Source organism: Emydura macquarii, unplaced genomic scaffold (genome assembly GCF_026122565.2).
Source record: "Emydura macquarii macquarii isolate MOO-44397 ecotype Brisbane River unplaced genomic scaffold, CSIRO-AGI_Emac_v2 contig_312, whole genome shotgun sequence".
Taxonomy (NCBI): Eukaryota; Metazoa; Chordata; order Testudines; family Chelidae; genus Emydura; species Emydura macquarii.
The window spans coordinates 13947818-13962094 of record NW_027130449.1 but is presented as its reverse complement, the minus strand read 5'-3'; the positions used below and the strand labels follow the sequence as shown (position 1 = coordinate 13962094).

At 45.9% G+C, this 14277-nt stretch overlaps 1 protein-coding gene across 5 annotated transcripts; it reads right to left on the bottom strand.

The window, feature by feature from the left end:
• Positions 1-361: 361 nt before the first annotated feature.
• PAFAH1B2 (platelet activating factor acetylhydrolase 1b catalytic subunit 2) lies at positions 362-12534 on the bottom strand. Of its 5 annotated transcripts, XM_067566009.1 has the most exons (7): positions 12513-12534; positions 8650-8784; positions 7514-7601; positions 6617-6706; positions 5878-5994; positions 4931-5053; positions 362-3958 (listed from the first exon to the last, which is right to left on the bottom strand). In XM_067566009.1, exons 3-7 carry the CDS (start codon positions 7592-7594, stop codon positions 3680-3682), a joined length of 690 nt encoding a protein of 229 aa, XP_067422110.1. In that variant the 5' UTR covers positions 7595-7601; positions 8650-8784; positions 12513-12534; the 3' UTR covers positions 362-3679. The 5 variants fall into 5 exon arrangements, with proteins under 5 accessions (XP_067422110.1, XP_067422085.1, XP_067422093.1 ...); XM_067565984.1 differs by lacking the exons at positions 8650-8784; positions 12513-12534 and adding an exon at positions 12404-12493; XM_067565992.1 differs by lacking the exons at positions 8650-8784; positions 12513-12534 and adding an exon at positions 12205-12389.
• Between the last annotated feature and the right edge of the window lie 1743 nt (positions 12535-14277).

Genomic DNA, 14277 nt, shown 5'->3' with positions numbered 1-14277 from the left:
ATGCAGTTAAAGCAGTTAAAAAAAATAGGCCACTTAAGACAGATGAGAAGAACAGAGAATCACAGTGTCTCCATACCCCATAAAGAGGCTAAATTAAAAGTGAAGGTTCAGATGAGTGTCCTCCTGAATATCACAGGGATGAATGCAGCCATCTTTGACCTGAAAGATTTTCACCACATCAGCTGCCACACTTCCCCCTGCATCACCCCTGGGTGATGTCAGTTTGCCACCATTAGCCACTGCTCATCATCACATATTCTGAGGAACCCATTGGACCGCCTCCTTCTCCCCTCCACTCCCCCCCCCACTCCCACACACACACACACACACAGGGAAACCAGAGAGAGATGCACACCAGAACTCATTGGGGTGAAACATTTACATTTATATTGAAATATGCACTAAACATAGTGAGTTCTACCAGTCAATGCAATTTTGCCATAGCAGAATCACAGCTTTTCCTGGGGAAGGTTCACTCAGTTACCAGCAGTGGGCAGTGCCCCCAGTAAGGAAGGTCACCACGAAGTGGGGCTGTAGTCAGATTTTACATACTGTGCAAGCTTCCAGCCTTGAGGTCCCCCATGCTGCACCTGGAGTCCCCTTGCTTGCACCCACATACGAGTTCAGAGATAAGGACTCTCCTTCCTTTCACACCTTTTCCTTTGCATTTTCTTCACTGCAATAAATATAAAATTGGCAATGCTCATACACCACAGCACAGACAAAATTCCAGGCTCCAGCATACAACTGTAAACGGTAACTAGATCATTTAAAAAAAAATGAGAAGTTCAGAAAGGGTCAGTTCTTTCACAACCAGCCAGTTACTGTGGAAGAATTCAGAAAGGCTATGCAGTGGCAGCCCAGATTGGGGTTTTCTGGGGCTGATCCCAAGAGGTGACAAGCACCTACCTTTGGAATTGGAGATGCTCAGCATGTCTCAGGATCAGACTCTAATTTTGGTACAATAAGAAAAAGATTCTCTCCTTGCCCACCCCAAGGTTATGTGGTTAGATTGGGATATGGTCTGGTCACTTCTACATGGTGGCAATAGGACTGTAGCTTCAATGTCCCAGATAGGAGAAAGCTACCCTTCCTTTCCAGAGCAGCAGTCATGGCTACACACATCAAAGGTGGTCAGTGCAGCTGGGAAAGAAAAAAATGCAGACGGGAGATGAAGGGTGATGGCAACAGCAAGACAACCTTGAGCATGGAGAGCCAGCTGAGTTCCTCTCCCTCAGCCCAAAGGACTTGTCAACATGCCAGACCCATACCACTCCAATCCGCACCTATTCAAAGGGCTCCGGCTCACAGCTGAAGATAAACTGTTGCAAGCACATTTCACTGTAAAAAGTTTTAGGGCTTTTTAACTACATTGCCAGCAGGTAGCTGCCTTAGCAGTGTGGCGACACCATGGAGAGAGAGAGATATTTAGTACATGGGTCAAACAAACGTTATCTTTCAACAAAAACCTACAATCCTCAAAAGCGAACCGAGACTGAAGTCGTGTTTCACCCCTCACTCTTGCTAAAGGTAGGCCCATACCACCTTGCCAAATCTTCCCCTCCCAACCTTGGTTTTAAAACCTGCATGCTTTCTTTCTCTGTCAACCCCGTTCCTGTGCTGAGGCCTCCATCCTCAGCAGAGCAGAGCTGAGTGATGTTTCTGTTAATGTTTCAAGCTGTTCGAGGGGAAGGTAGGGGTGATACCAAACAAACAGGTTGACTGAACCCATAGAGCGCTCCCCCAACCCATGCTGTCCTGCGGAGATAAGACCAGTGTCCTCTCCCACAGAGCACTATCAGACTTGAACTTTTATGTCTGGGAAGTGGAATTCTTCAGCTCTCCTCCACACCTCTGTGTGGATCACGTACACTGGAGACAAACACACACTATGCATGCAATCCAGACAGAACTCCTGCTACGACAAATTCTACAGCAGCAGGGATGCGTGATGGGGACATAAATGTATTCCTTAATGCTAGATTAAAGCCTGCCTTAAACAGAACCTTTTACTGTAATAAAAGGGCAAACACAGGCTAGATACAGTACATATGTACTACTTTTTGTAGTGGGGTGGAAAGAGCAATCTAGGCAGCTAAATAACCCACTGAAACTAGAGCGCCTGTTTAACAAAAATCAGTTCCTCTTTCATTTACCTGCCAAAAACCAGCATGACAGTTGAAGGCTGCAGCCTTCACGAACACTTCAACCAGTGCACAAGTCTGCATTGGCTGTTGTATTTTAGTTAGTGGTGGTGTGAGCCGTTCTGAGGGATAACACCACCGCTGAACTCCAGTTGTGGTAGGTAAGTCAAGGAAGAACAAACTTTGTTTAAAATATTTTTATTTTTAAGTAGCAAGGCTCTGCACTTGGGGCTCAAACAGTTTCTTATCGATAAGAAAGTTTTCCCTGTTCACCTTTTACCAAATGACAGTTTTATGTCGTCATTACACAGATTATAATTAGCTCTCGTATAAAAAGCTCTAGTGAGACAGAGGGTCCCAGTGAACAGGGCACTCTCCACACTGACTCCCTTTGCTGGAGCGGCAGGGAGAGGAAAAGGCTACAGACCCACTCAATTTCTTACTGTCAAAGGCCTTATTTGCCTGAATAAAATGTTTGTACAAGTAAACAGATGCAATAAAGAAATATACACCTTGGAACTCTTAAAGCGTTAGATTGGTTCAGGCCTTGCGAAGAGGGGCTGAGTATGGATTTCTTTTTTAAAAGAAAAAAGGCATAACAGTTGTACTTTAAAAAAAATCATAACTATGAACATGAACAGCACTGCACAGACTCCTGTACACAGCCCTCACTGCGGAATGAAATGTCAGTTCTACATTTCTGACGGGCTTGTTTGATGTTTACCGGAAAACTAAGCTCCTAAACCAAAGAACTGTTAAAAGCTGCCAATATTATACATAAACAAAAACAAAGAACAGGTTCTCTAGGAGACATGATATTCAGCAGCACTCAAATGAATCTGCCCACAGTCCAAGCAAAAATGGAATGAAGTTTGTCACAGCTAACAGACTTTGTAAAACAATCACATGAACAATATTTTGGGAGTGTTAATTGAGCTGAACTCATTTAACACTTTGGTTTTTTACATTTCTGAATTCCAGTTACATTTAGTTTTATGCTGCTTCAAAAATAAAGAGCCAGAAAGCAACAAGTGTCTCTTAAAAAACCCCTAGTAATAAAACTTCTAAAGGCGGGAACTTTTTTTGAAAAATGCAGCTGTTTTGTTTCTTGTGAGTGGAATGTGATTCTGGTTCACAAGCTAATACACAGAGCATAATCCCTAGAGAAGGGAAAAAGCTAAACCAAGAGCTGCATATGGGTTATTAGAGTCAGGCTGACAGGCTTCTAGGGCAACCGTAGAGCAATAATGCATGTGAGGGGCACGGAGGTGACAGTCTTGTTCTCATTTTAAATGAGGAATGGTTTAAAAGTAACAATGTTCTTTAGCTAATTTCTTCCTGCAGTAAAACCAGTCAGCCCTGCCCTTTTATGTACAAGACCAGTTTGACGTTAGCCCTCCCCCTCAAAACACTAGATACGAACATCCAGTAACATTCTACAATGGAAAGTGCTTTAAGAAAGAAGGATTCTGTAGTGCCAGTGACAGAACTGATCTGATGGGGCTGGGATGATGTTGAACACTGATATTAGCTGATCAGGCCAGAGCAGCTTGCTTCTCCTCAGGGGTCTCCTCCAGTAGCTGCATGATCAGTTCATGGAGGGGTTTGCAGATCTTTGCATAGCCACCTCCTGTCAGGTGCAGGAAATCAAACATGTCATGGCACGAGATGGCGCCATCCGAGTGCACAAAGCCCCCGCTGACATCCAGGAGCTGGACGCTGACGAGTTTTGGGAGCGAGGCCTTTAGCAGCTGGTTCACTTTGGCATTCTTCTGCCGCAGAGGGTTTGGCTTCTCGCCTCGAGGTAGCAGGCCCTGAGATAGGAAGGCAGCAAAGAAGAGAGCTTTGAAGTGACTCAGACAATATAGTAACTTTCCCTTTCTAGACTTGGGCACTCATTCTGCCCTTTAAGAAGCCTACCCCTTGTGGGTGGCACTCACCCCCCAGCAATCTGCCTCAGCCCCACTTTGAAACATGACTGAAAACAGGGTCTGAAGAACACTCCTGACCAATGGGCAGAATCTGCTCCTCTTTTCACCAATACTACTTTGTTTGGCCTTAGCATTTTTATTGGCTGTTCATGCCCCCTTTTTATGCAGTTTTAATTGTTGATTAGCAACTCCCATAGCTCCACAGCAGAAGAAGAGATACAGTCTAAGCTATTCAAGTACAGGATCAGAACGAGTAATGCCCAAATTTTAGTCCTAGCTCTGTCTCCCTCCTCATCCTTATCCCTCATGTGACTTCACTGTTTCAGTTTCTCTGTCTCAGGCTATGTTTAGACTGACAGCGGCAAATTTGCCACCACCAGATCGATTTATCCAGAAGTGGAGACTTGTTCAATCGACTCAGAAATCAACGCTATTAATCCACCTCCGCCAGATGGAGTAATACTGCGTCGATGGGAGCACATCTCCCATCGGCGCAATGAACTGAAGACACTGCGGTAAGTAGGAGTTCGGAAGTTGACAGGAGCTACAGAAGCTACTCTATGTAGCTTGCATATCTCCCGTTGACTGCCGCCAGTACAGACATAGGCTCAGATAGCAATGCCTATAAAGAGAAGATAACACTTACCTCTGAAGTGGTTGGGAAACTTAGATAATGTTGGTAAAGCCCACTGAAAGGAAAAACCATCCTACAGTGTTTATTATTGTAAATAAGTTACCAGCCTCTCCTCAATATGCACAGGTAACTCCCAATAGATTCGGGACAGGGGTACAAGGAACACGTGACACAGGTTGTTCTGAGGGTGCTATGTTATCATAATTCTCTGATGCGCATACCAATACAATAACTTTGGCCTGTGGCTGTCGGGTATTTATCAGCCGCACGATGGCCTCGATTCCACCTGCTACTTCCTCTGCTGTATTTTCATGGTTATTTGTTCCAACCCAGACAACAATGACCTGTAAAGAGAAAACAAGAAGTGTGCAGCAAGTTTGGCACTCCAATGACGATACACAAACAGGAGGGGTCAGAGTAGGCATACTGGCGCTTGTGGCGAGGTCAATAGTTAGGGCCTAGCTCTCCGCAACCAATTAGACAAGACAATTCAGAGTTAGGCTTACATATTAAAAACCCAGACTTCAGCGGGTCCCAGACTGTTGAGCTTTGCTGCCTCTTGAATCATTTATCACCAAAACTCAAGACTTCTGCCTCTCACCCAGTACACAGCCAGAGCCAAAGTTAAGGAAAGCCACCCTAATCAGCACAGGAAGAGATTAGTCTAACACTTCTCCTTCACGGTCTTTAGTGACCAATTCAAACTTGGAGAGTACCTTGTATCTTGCCCGTGCTTACAACATACCAGGTATATTTGAAGCAGACTGTAAGGTTCAAAAGTGAAGGAGCTTATTTGTTTGTAAGCACCAAGAACAGTCTTGGCTCTCAAATGAACCCATTTCACAGCATTTCTTTACTTTCAAGGATTAACAATTATGTGCCTGGCTGCGGTGACCTAACTTAAACCAATGCTGTACAGTATGTATTGTAGGCATTTTCATGGCATCCAGCACCACAAAACCTGTGTACACTGTACATCATTTAACACGTGTTATGAGCTGGGTGAAACCTTGCTGTGGCCTGAGTTAAAAACCTCATTGAGATTGATGAGTATGAATGCACCCTTCATGTATTTTGATGCCCTCAGCTCTGTACTAGACAATACTCACTGAGTTTTTTTCTAGAAATGAAAAACAAACATAAAAGTCAGCTCTGTATGTGTTTATACCTTGGGTTTAATGTTCTCCAATTCACCATTCTTCAGTCTCCATAGAACATGTGCTGTTGTGTCCCCACCAATCCCAAAATTCAATGCATGAAGAGGTGAAAAAAGTTCTCGCCATATCTGTAACCAGGAACCAATTGACTATTTTAGATCAAATATTATCCTTCAGTATTAAAAATAAATTACTTCATGTAAGCAGGTAGCTCAGGTAATGATATATTCAAAGTGAGTTAGATATTCCCCCCGGAGAGGTGTTAATGTAAGCACATTCTCTGGGCCAGAAGAGGTGGGATCAGGGCAGGGTTAACAAGCTCAGTCCTAGCATAAAGAAAAGAGGGAGCTACTAAACAGCAACCTCCCTTCAGCCCATCCAGGAGGGATGTAGACAGTTCAGGAAGGGAGCCATCTCCAGTCCATGATGGCCAGAATCAGAGCTCAGCCAAACATGGGATTTTGGGGAGAGAGGAAATTCTGAAGGTAGCCATTACTACTGCAAGTGACCTCAGGGAAAGGAGGGGTGGGGCAGAGGTTTGAAGTGGCTGATGGGATCTGGATGGGCCTGGAGAAGCCTAGGGCAAGCACAGAGATCAATGTTTTGAAAGCAGCTGAAGAAGTGGGGGTGAGATTAGAAAGGGCTGGGGGATGGGGAGGCACTGTCCGTATTGTCCCAGTTACTGGATTAGAAGTAACAGGGAGGCACCATCTCACTCATCTAACCCCACTTCAACCCCTCCGGCGATACCTCATATTGCTGTAGCAACTGCACCATGGAATCACCCACAAACAGCACATCGGGCTCCTTGTCCTTGCAGTCCAAGACAAATCTGTTGTGCTGTTTAAAAGAAAGCAGCAACATAAGCTCCAGCTGACAGTTCCCTTTGGTATCTGTAGCCCATGCACAGAAAGTGATAGTTGCCCAACCAATTCCTCTGCTGCCAAACTTTGTGACTTTCCCTCCTGTCTGCCCCTCAGGCATGTATCTTTCAGTTAACTCCTTAATTGCTGGACCTTTCTTCCTGCAAGCTCTCTCCTTGGCATACCCAAATCCTAACATTTTAAATGGCCACTCCACTAAAACTCAGAGCCCATCAGCTACACTATGCACTATACACAAAGGAGGTGCTTGCTGCCAGATATGTTCAGTAGTTCTAAATCTATAGTCATTCAAGTTGCTGGTTAGTCGCAATACAAGTCTCCTCAGACTATTTCACCCTATCTCGGAGAGGGTTTAATAATTTAGTGGTACAAACAGGAGACAGAGTCCAGACACTTGGGTTCAGCAATTCTCAACTTTGTCACTGCCTGGCTATATCACACACCTCAGTGCTCTCCAATTTATTTGTTTTTAATAAACTGGTTGGCAATGCTTTGCAATTAATAAGCCAGCTGAAATATCTTTCTGGAATTCTGCTTCAAAATGTGGTTTTCAGGTCATGCCACAAAGCTGCTTTTTGCCTCTTTAATTGTGACTTACTGCAACCCATCAACAATGCTTCTAACATCTGGGTGGCAGAGCAGCACCAGCCACCCAATCAGAAATGTAAACATCTGTATTTCGGTCATCATGCACCTGACTGCCTCACAGCCTGCTAGCAAAAAGGATCCAATCTAATTTGACAAATGTGTTATCAGCTTTTACCTGAGACATCCACCTGTCATCTCCTTGAATATCTTCAGCTGCATGTGGAACTGCTGCGGGGTTTGAGTCTCCTTGGCTCATTCTATTCCTGTTGAAAGAACATTTAACACATGTTACACTATACACTGAGGATCAAAATCAAGCTCTGACTCTCAAGAGGCCAGAGCTGTTGCCATGCACTTGTACAAGGAGTCAAGACCATAGTGGCTTGGCTTGAAAGAACTGCATTTACAGACATTTGTAACTAACAACAATTTGCATCTGTTCTGCTGAAAGCCAATATGCCTGGCAGACTCACGTAAGCAAGTTTTATTCCACGCATGAACCCCGAATTGTTCCTGCTGCATGATCTTGTTGAAACCACTCTACTGACTTGTGATCATTGACATCCAGACAGGTGAAAACAACCTTTTAATAATAACAGCAAGTTCGTTTTAGTGCAATCTCTGCAAGATCACCCATCTCACCCATATTAATGTTTCACTGTAAGACAGTATACATGCTAATTATCACAGGATTTGCCACAATACCCAGATTACAACTGCTGATACATATACATGCAGGGTTGGCATCCCCAAAGTGTCTTTAGCTGCTGTTCCATGTAAAGGACAAACAACTTTATTCTGAAGCCAGTGTGATAGTTTAGTGGAGAATATCATTAGCCAACACACAGGAGACAGATATCAGTGTAACCTGGGAAAGAAAGAAATGGGACTGAGATATGCAGCCATGAAAAAGTTGGGTGAAAGCCTAAGAACTCCCCACCTTGGCATAGCAAGTTTTATGACAGATGCAAAATGTAGAGACCTGGTCTCTTTTGGCACATACTGATAGGGCAATGGAATGCCCATATCCTAGTGCCAGGGACCATAAGTCATACAATTACATTTTAAAAAATTAGCTCTAAAGTATTTTCACAGTTAACCCTACAGACTAGTGCTCCCCCGTCAGTAACATATGTAGAATAATACAAGCTGGGGGAGAGTAATTTCTCTTTTGTAGTCTTTTGAGACAAAATATCAAGTTAATGTTATCTTGCACTGTAAGCTTGCATTCTCCCCCAAATTGCACTCTATGCATGCACACACACACAGTGAAATACTCGTAGAATTAAGTCATTTTTCTCTACAGCCTACCTCCTGCTGAGCAGGGGTTTCGCTGTTTCCAGAACTGCAATTTGCTCATTACAATGCAGTGGAACTTAGGGCATTCATTCTATACCATTGGAAACAGAGTGAGCTAGTGATCCAAGTTGACTGTACAAGTGGGATCTGCTTTATTATGGTAAAGAGGAAAACAATTTTGAACTGTTCTTTTACATTTAACAATCCAAACAATAGAACTGCTTTATCCACAAATAACTGAATCAATCACATTTATAAGCTGCCCTATAAAGCTCAGGTGCCAAGTACTGACTGTGCATTACTCTGACGGCTACACATATTCACAAAGACTCCAAGGTGAGTAACTGGAGGGAGCACACAGCGCTCCCACAAAGCAAATTTTTCTGACACAAGAAGTGATTGACACCAATATTTATTCTAACTTATTTTGCCTCAGGTGACTCTTGGCTGAGAGCAAGTCACACAAGATTACGTAAACATTTCTCCCTGCTCTTAGGAGAACACACAGCCTACCACTGGAAGGAGAACTTGCCAAAACTAGGCTTACATGCTCTGTGCCCTCTTCACAACAGATAGTGCTAATGTTAATGGCCGACAACAATGGATAAAAGTATTTTTACGGAGACAGAGGGTTTGATGCACAACAGCCCTTACTAATTTTGATTAAAACAGCTTCAAGTTTCTTGAAGCCTTCTGGGTCAATGTTGCCATAAAGAGAATGAAATAAAAGGTCTACTACACACAAGAAAAACTTGCCACACCAGAGCAGACCCATAGTTCTATCCAGCCTTGTGGCCTGCAGTTGCCAATAGCTTATGCTTCAGAGAAAGGAGAAAACTCAATTCACCAATCACAGGAATATATGAATTTCCATACTGGATCAGACCTGTGGTCAGCCCGTCTAGTCCAATATCCTATCCTTGGCAGTGGCCAGCAACAGATGCTTCAGAGGAAGGTCAAGAACCCCGTAGTAGACAGATGTGGGATGAAAGTCTCCATGAAAGTCTCAACCCAACCCCTAACAGTTAGAGATTGTCTTAAGACCTGAAACATGAGATTTTATATTCCTTCCAACACTTTTTTGGGGCATCATAGTGTATTAGAACCGATATTCTTGTTATCCATATAAAGGTCCAATTTTCTTTGAATGCAGCACAATACAGAAAGAGGGGGATGAGTCCTGAAGATGAGATCTGAGCTACAGCTATTACTAATGGACATGAAATTAACTAGCCCTTTAAAAATTCAGTCACGATTTGATTCAATAACCCTAAAAACACTTATCACTTGCAAGTCCCACAATATTTCCATCAACATGTCTTTGGCAAGAATTCTTGTTGAAACTCTTTTGATTGCGAAAGACAACTGTTTTTTTTATATCAAAGTGTGCAGGTGTGTGTGGGAAATGAAGTCTCACCTAATCAACTGATCACTTGCAACGGCAAAGAGCATTACAGTGTCAAGGATTTTCCATGAGTGCATTTTGATGCCCTATGATGCCTCTCTTCCAGTGTAAAATGAATGTGCCCAGAACACACAGCAGAGACCCAAAAGTGCCTTTATGTGATGCTGAGAAATACAAGGTAATAGGAAACAGCTATGAAAATAGGTGGATCAGAAATTGACAGAGGCTGGTCTCCTATACACAAACACATGGGATCGTCCCTGCACCAGACAAAGGATGCATGAGCAAGAAGTTAGAGCTCCCTGTAGTCTGGGCAAGAAGACTGCTCTGCAGAATACTACAGGAAGTATTTCATGAGTATAGGTCAATTTGCAACAAGGTGGAATGAGATCTAAGAGATTTCTTCTCTTTACTCCTACCTCCCGTTATGATTACAAAGAGCAACATAGTTCCTATTCACCTTCCTCCTCTTGAACTTGATCCCATAATGAAGTAGGAATGATGAATTTTAGACAGGGTCAAGCGGAAGCAGTCAAGTTGTGAGGAAAAGAAGCTTCTCTTTAAACAAATATTTGACAGTTATAGCAGAGGGAGACAGAAAAGTGGCAAAATTGTTTGCATCATACGTCCCAGTGTGAAAATCCCTTTTTAAAGACATAGGGCATAACAACCTGGGAAGAGCGGAACTTCCATACTCCAAGCTACAGATTTACATCATTTCCATTTTACCTTTGTAAGGTCAGATGATAATTTTGCTAATAACTCATCCCTGATGGCTTGGTTTAAAAAAGGGATAAAGTGACTATGAAAAAATTATACCAAAAAAACCTGTGGTTGCACAAACTTTGAGACTCACTGGATCAGTAAGACTAAATCATGGACATTAATATACGGTTGAGGGAAACTAGGAAACAGTTTGTACAAATTTTACTTTTCTCCTCTTACCACAAGTAATTCTCCCCACTCCAAACCCCTTTGAAATAATTTTACAGAAGTCGTCCTGCGCACCACCAGAAGGCAGGGGGGGCAGAGCTAATAACAAGGCCTTGGCTAGATTGTTTGAAGCCTGACTGTCTATTTCCTAAAGGCCGCATAAGCAAATGGAGACTAAGCTACCCTCATCACTTGAAAGGGTTCCTTTCAACGCTAGCACATTGGAAGGTGCAGTTTGGAAGAAGATGGCTGTTCTGGGGATAAACGGAGGACTCCAGTCTCCTGGTTGTCAACTCAGCACCTTTCACCAGAAAAAGATTCACATAATTTTGAAAGAGAGACCAAAGGAATAAAAGACACATTGCTCCAGTAAGTTAGGACGTGTGTGTTACAGTGTTCCTCTCCCATGCTCCCCAAACCCATTAGGACAGAGACTCTCCCTCCACCCATTATGTGACCAGGTTCTGGAATCCTTTCCTCTTATTATGGCTGTGTCTGATGGTAGAGTCTGGCACACAGGAGACCTAACGTGCCTGTGAGATGAAGAGGCTGCTGGTAAGGTTGCCCACAAGCAGAACTCCTCCTGTAAAGAATCATCCAGAAGTCATCTCTGCATAACCATTGCACAGGCCTTCCAGATGCCTTGAGTATAGAGGAAAGGTTTTAAAAGCAGGTATCTTGTGTGTAGCCACAGTCTACGGTCACGCACGAAGTGATACCAATGCTCACACCCACTCTCTGACGTGCGCTCTGGGGCAGACCCTAGCAGCAAGGGGGAACAGTCCAGGGTGGATTCGGGGAGCGGCCGTTCCTTTCTAGCCGCTCCAGCCCCGCTACCATGAGCGGCTGCCTCCCGCCGGCACCTCATTACTGATCACCCAACAGTCCCGCGGACGGACAGACAGACTAACATACAACCGTCTTCTCCCTCCTTTGGCTCCCTCCGCCAGAACCATGCGGGTCCCAGACACGCACGCTACGGCCCGCCTTCCCCTTGCACACGCCCGGCCCGGCCTGGGAGCGGGCTGGAGCCAGAGGCGGCAGAGGCGATGGAGCCCTGGCTCCCCCGGGGCTAGGGACCCGCCCGGAGAGGGACACCGCACCCGTGCCCGGTCCCAGCCCCTGCTGGCTGACACCCCCGTTCCGCGGCCGGCCAGGAGCGGGGCGTGCGGAGCTGGAGACCCAATGGCCGGGGGGGGACGGGGGAGGGGCTCCCCGCATCTCCTCACCACAGCCCGCGGCTCCCCAGGCAGCCCGGCCCGGGACGCGGGGAGGGGCGCCGGGCAGAGGAGGCCCGGCCCGGCCCGGCCCGGCAGCCCTGCCGCGGTTACCGCCGAGGGGCGCGGCGGCCTCCTCGCTCCGCCCCCTTCCCCCGCCACAGCGCGCGCACGGGGCTGGCGGCCCCGGGGGGACCCGGGTCTGACTCACGCCGGCTGCGGCTCCCCCCGCGTCTCCATCGCTCTCTCGGCCCGGCGCGTCCCACTCCCGACCCTCCCCCGCGCGCAGCCCCAGCCTGCCCGCTGCGCCTGCGCCCTACGCTGCTTCCGCTTCCGTTCCCTCCCTCCGGCCAATCACGTTCCGGCCTTTCCGGAAATCCCGCCCCTTCCGTCTCCGGGCTGAGTTGGTCTGGCTCTCGCCCCGCCCCTAGGGGGCGCCCCCGGGCCCTTGTGGCTGGCTGGCCGCCCCCCGTGTGCGGGGCCGGGTGGGGGCCGCCCGGGGGGGGGGCCGTGGTGATGTGAGGGGGGGTGGCACAGCCTGATGAGGTCACCGTGCAGCGCGGTGAGGAGACACAGTGACATCACAGAACGGTGGTGCGCCTCTTGAGGTGATGACTTGGTTGGCGCCGCCGCAGGGGCTCAGCGTGGTGATGTCGCTGGGCGCCCGGTGTCGTCCCAGAGCAGCGAGGCACGTGCCCACATCGTGACCTCATCCGAGAGCAGGCGGTGGCGCGTCCCTGGCAGCATGACGACATCCTGGCTGGATGGCTTTTGGGCCTGGCCTGAGGCCATGCTGGTGCTGTGAGACGATATTTTTGCCCAGCCTGGTGACACAGAAGCAGGGCACTTTGATTGTCGTGCGGATCCGTTGTCACCGAGCGGTGACCTGCGTAGTGTCATGGTGTGTCAGTGTTGTGGTGCAACATGGTGATAGTCTGATGTAACGTGACCGCCTAGCGTTTCAGTGAGACCTTTAAATGCAACCTGGGAGGCCGCAACCCCAGGCTCTGGGTGTCTCTGAACCTCTGACTGCCAGAAGCTGGGACTGGACAACAGAGGATGGATCACTCGGTAAATTACCGTGTTCTTTTCACTCCCTTGGATGCACCTGGCACTGGCCACTGTTGGAAGACAGGATACTGGGTTAGCTGGACCATTGGTCTGATCCACTGTGGTCGTTCTTACGATGATGCGTGTCATTGCAGTGAGATGATGTTATCATTCAATATGTTAGTGCTGGGTCTCACTGGACTGGAATTTGTTATTATTATTTATTATCTATATTATCATAGCACCTCAGTCATGGACCAGGATCCCACTGTGGTAAGCACTGCACGAACAAAAAGACAATCCCTCTCCAAAAAGAGAGTACATGCACGTTGAGCTTACATTCTGAGTACAAGATTTATTTTATTTAAGATTTGTTACAGCTGAGATGCCCTCAGCACTGGGTTGTTATTTCAGGTGTGATCATGAACACTGGGTTGTGCACTAAAGTTTGATGGATCGATCAATCGATCTATCTAGCTATTTGGTGCACATCATTGTGGTATCTGAGTACCTCGTTATTGTATGGTTTCTTATGAGTCTTGGTTACTGGCAGTGATTTACTTTTTTTAACATAGTCATTTGCTTTGGAGAAAATATTCATCAAAAGAACTATATAAACTTTACATATACAAGAAAAAGGTTTGTCAAAACCAGAACTACAAAAAAACTATTAAGTATTTTTGAAAATAAGTTTTACATGTTTTTCTCTCCATTATTTGTAACACCCTCATAGAATTATAATGACATTTCCTTAGTTGCCAGTTTTGTTCTTTTCAGTTTGGCAAACACTGGTCTCTTCCCCTGTATTTCTCACAGTGCTGAAATTTAGGAGGTTCATTTTATCTACATCATTATCTGGACTATGCAGCTTTGGTTATATCAACACTTCTATAAAAAACGATACGCTAGTTCAACTGTTGCTTAGCCAACAGAGGGTGCTCACACATCGGTTTTGCTGGTCTTATAACAATAGGCCAAACTTTCCAAGCTTGGGTGCCTAAAATCAAATATCTAATGGCCATTTTTTCAGAAGTG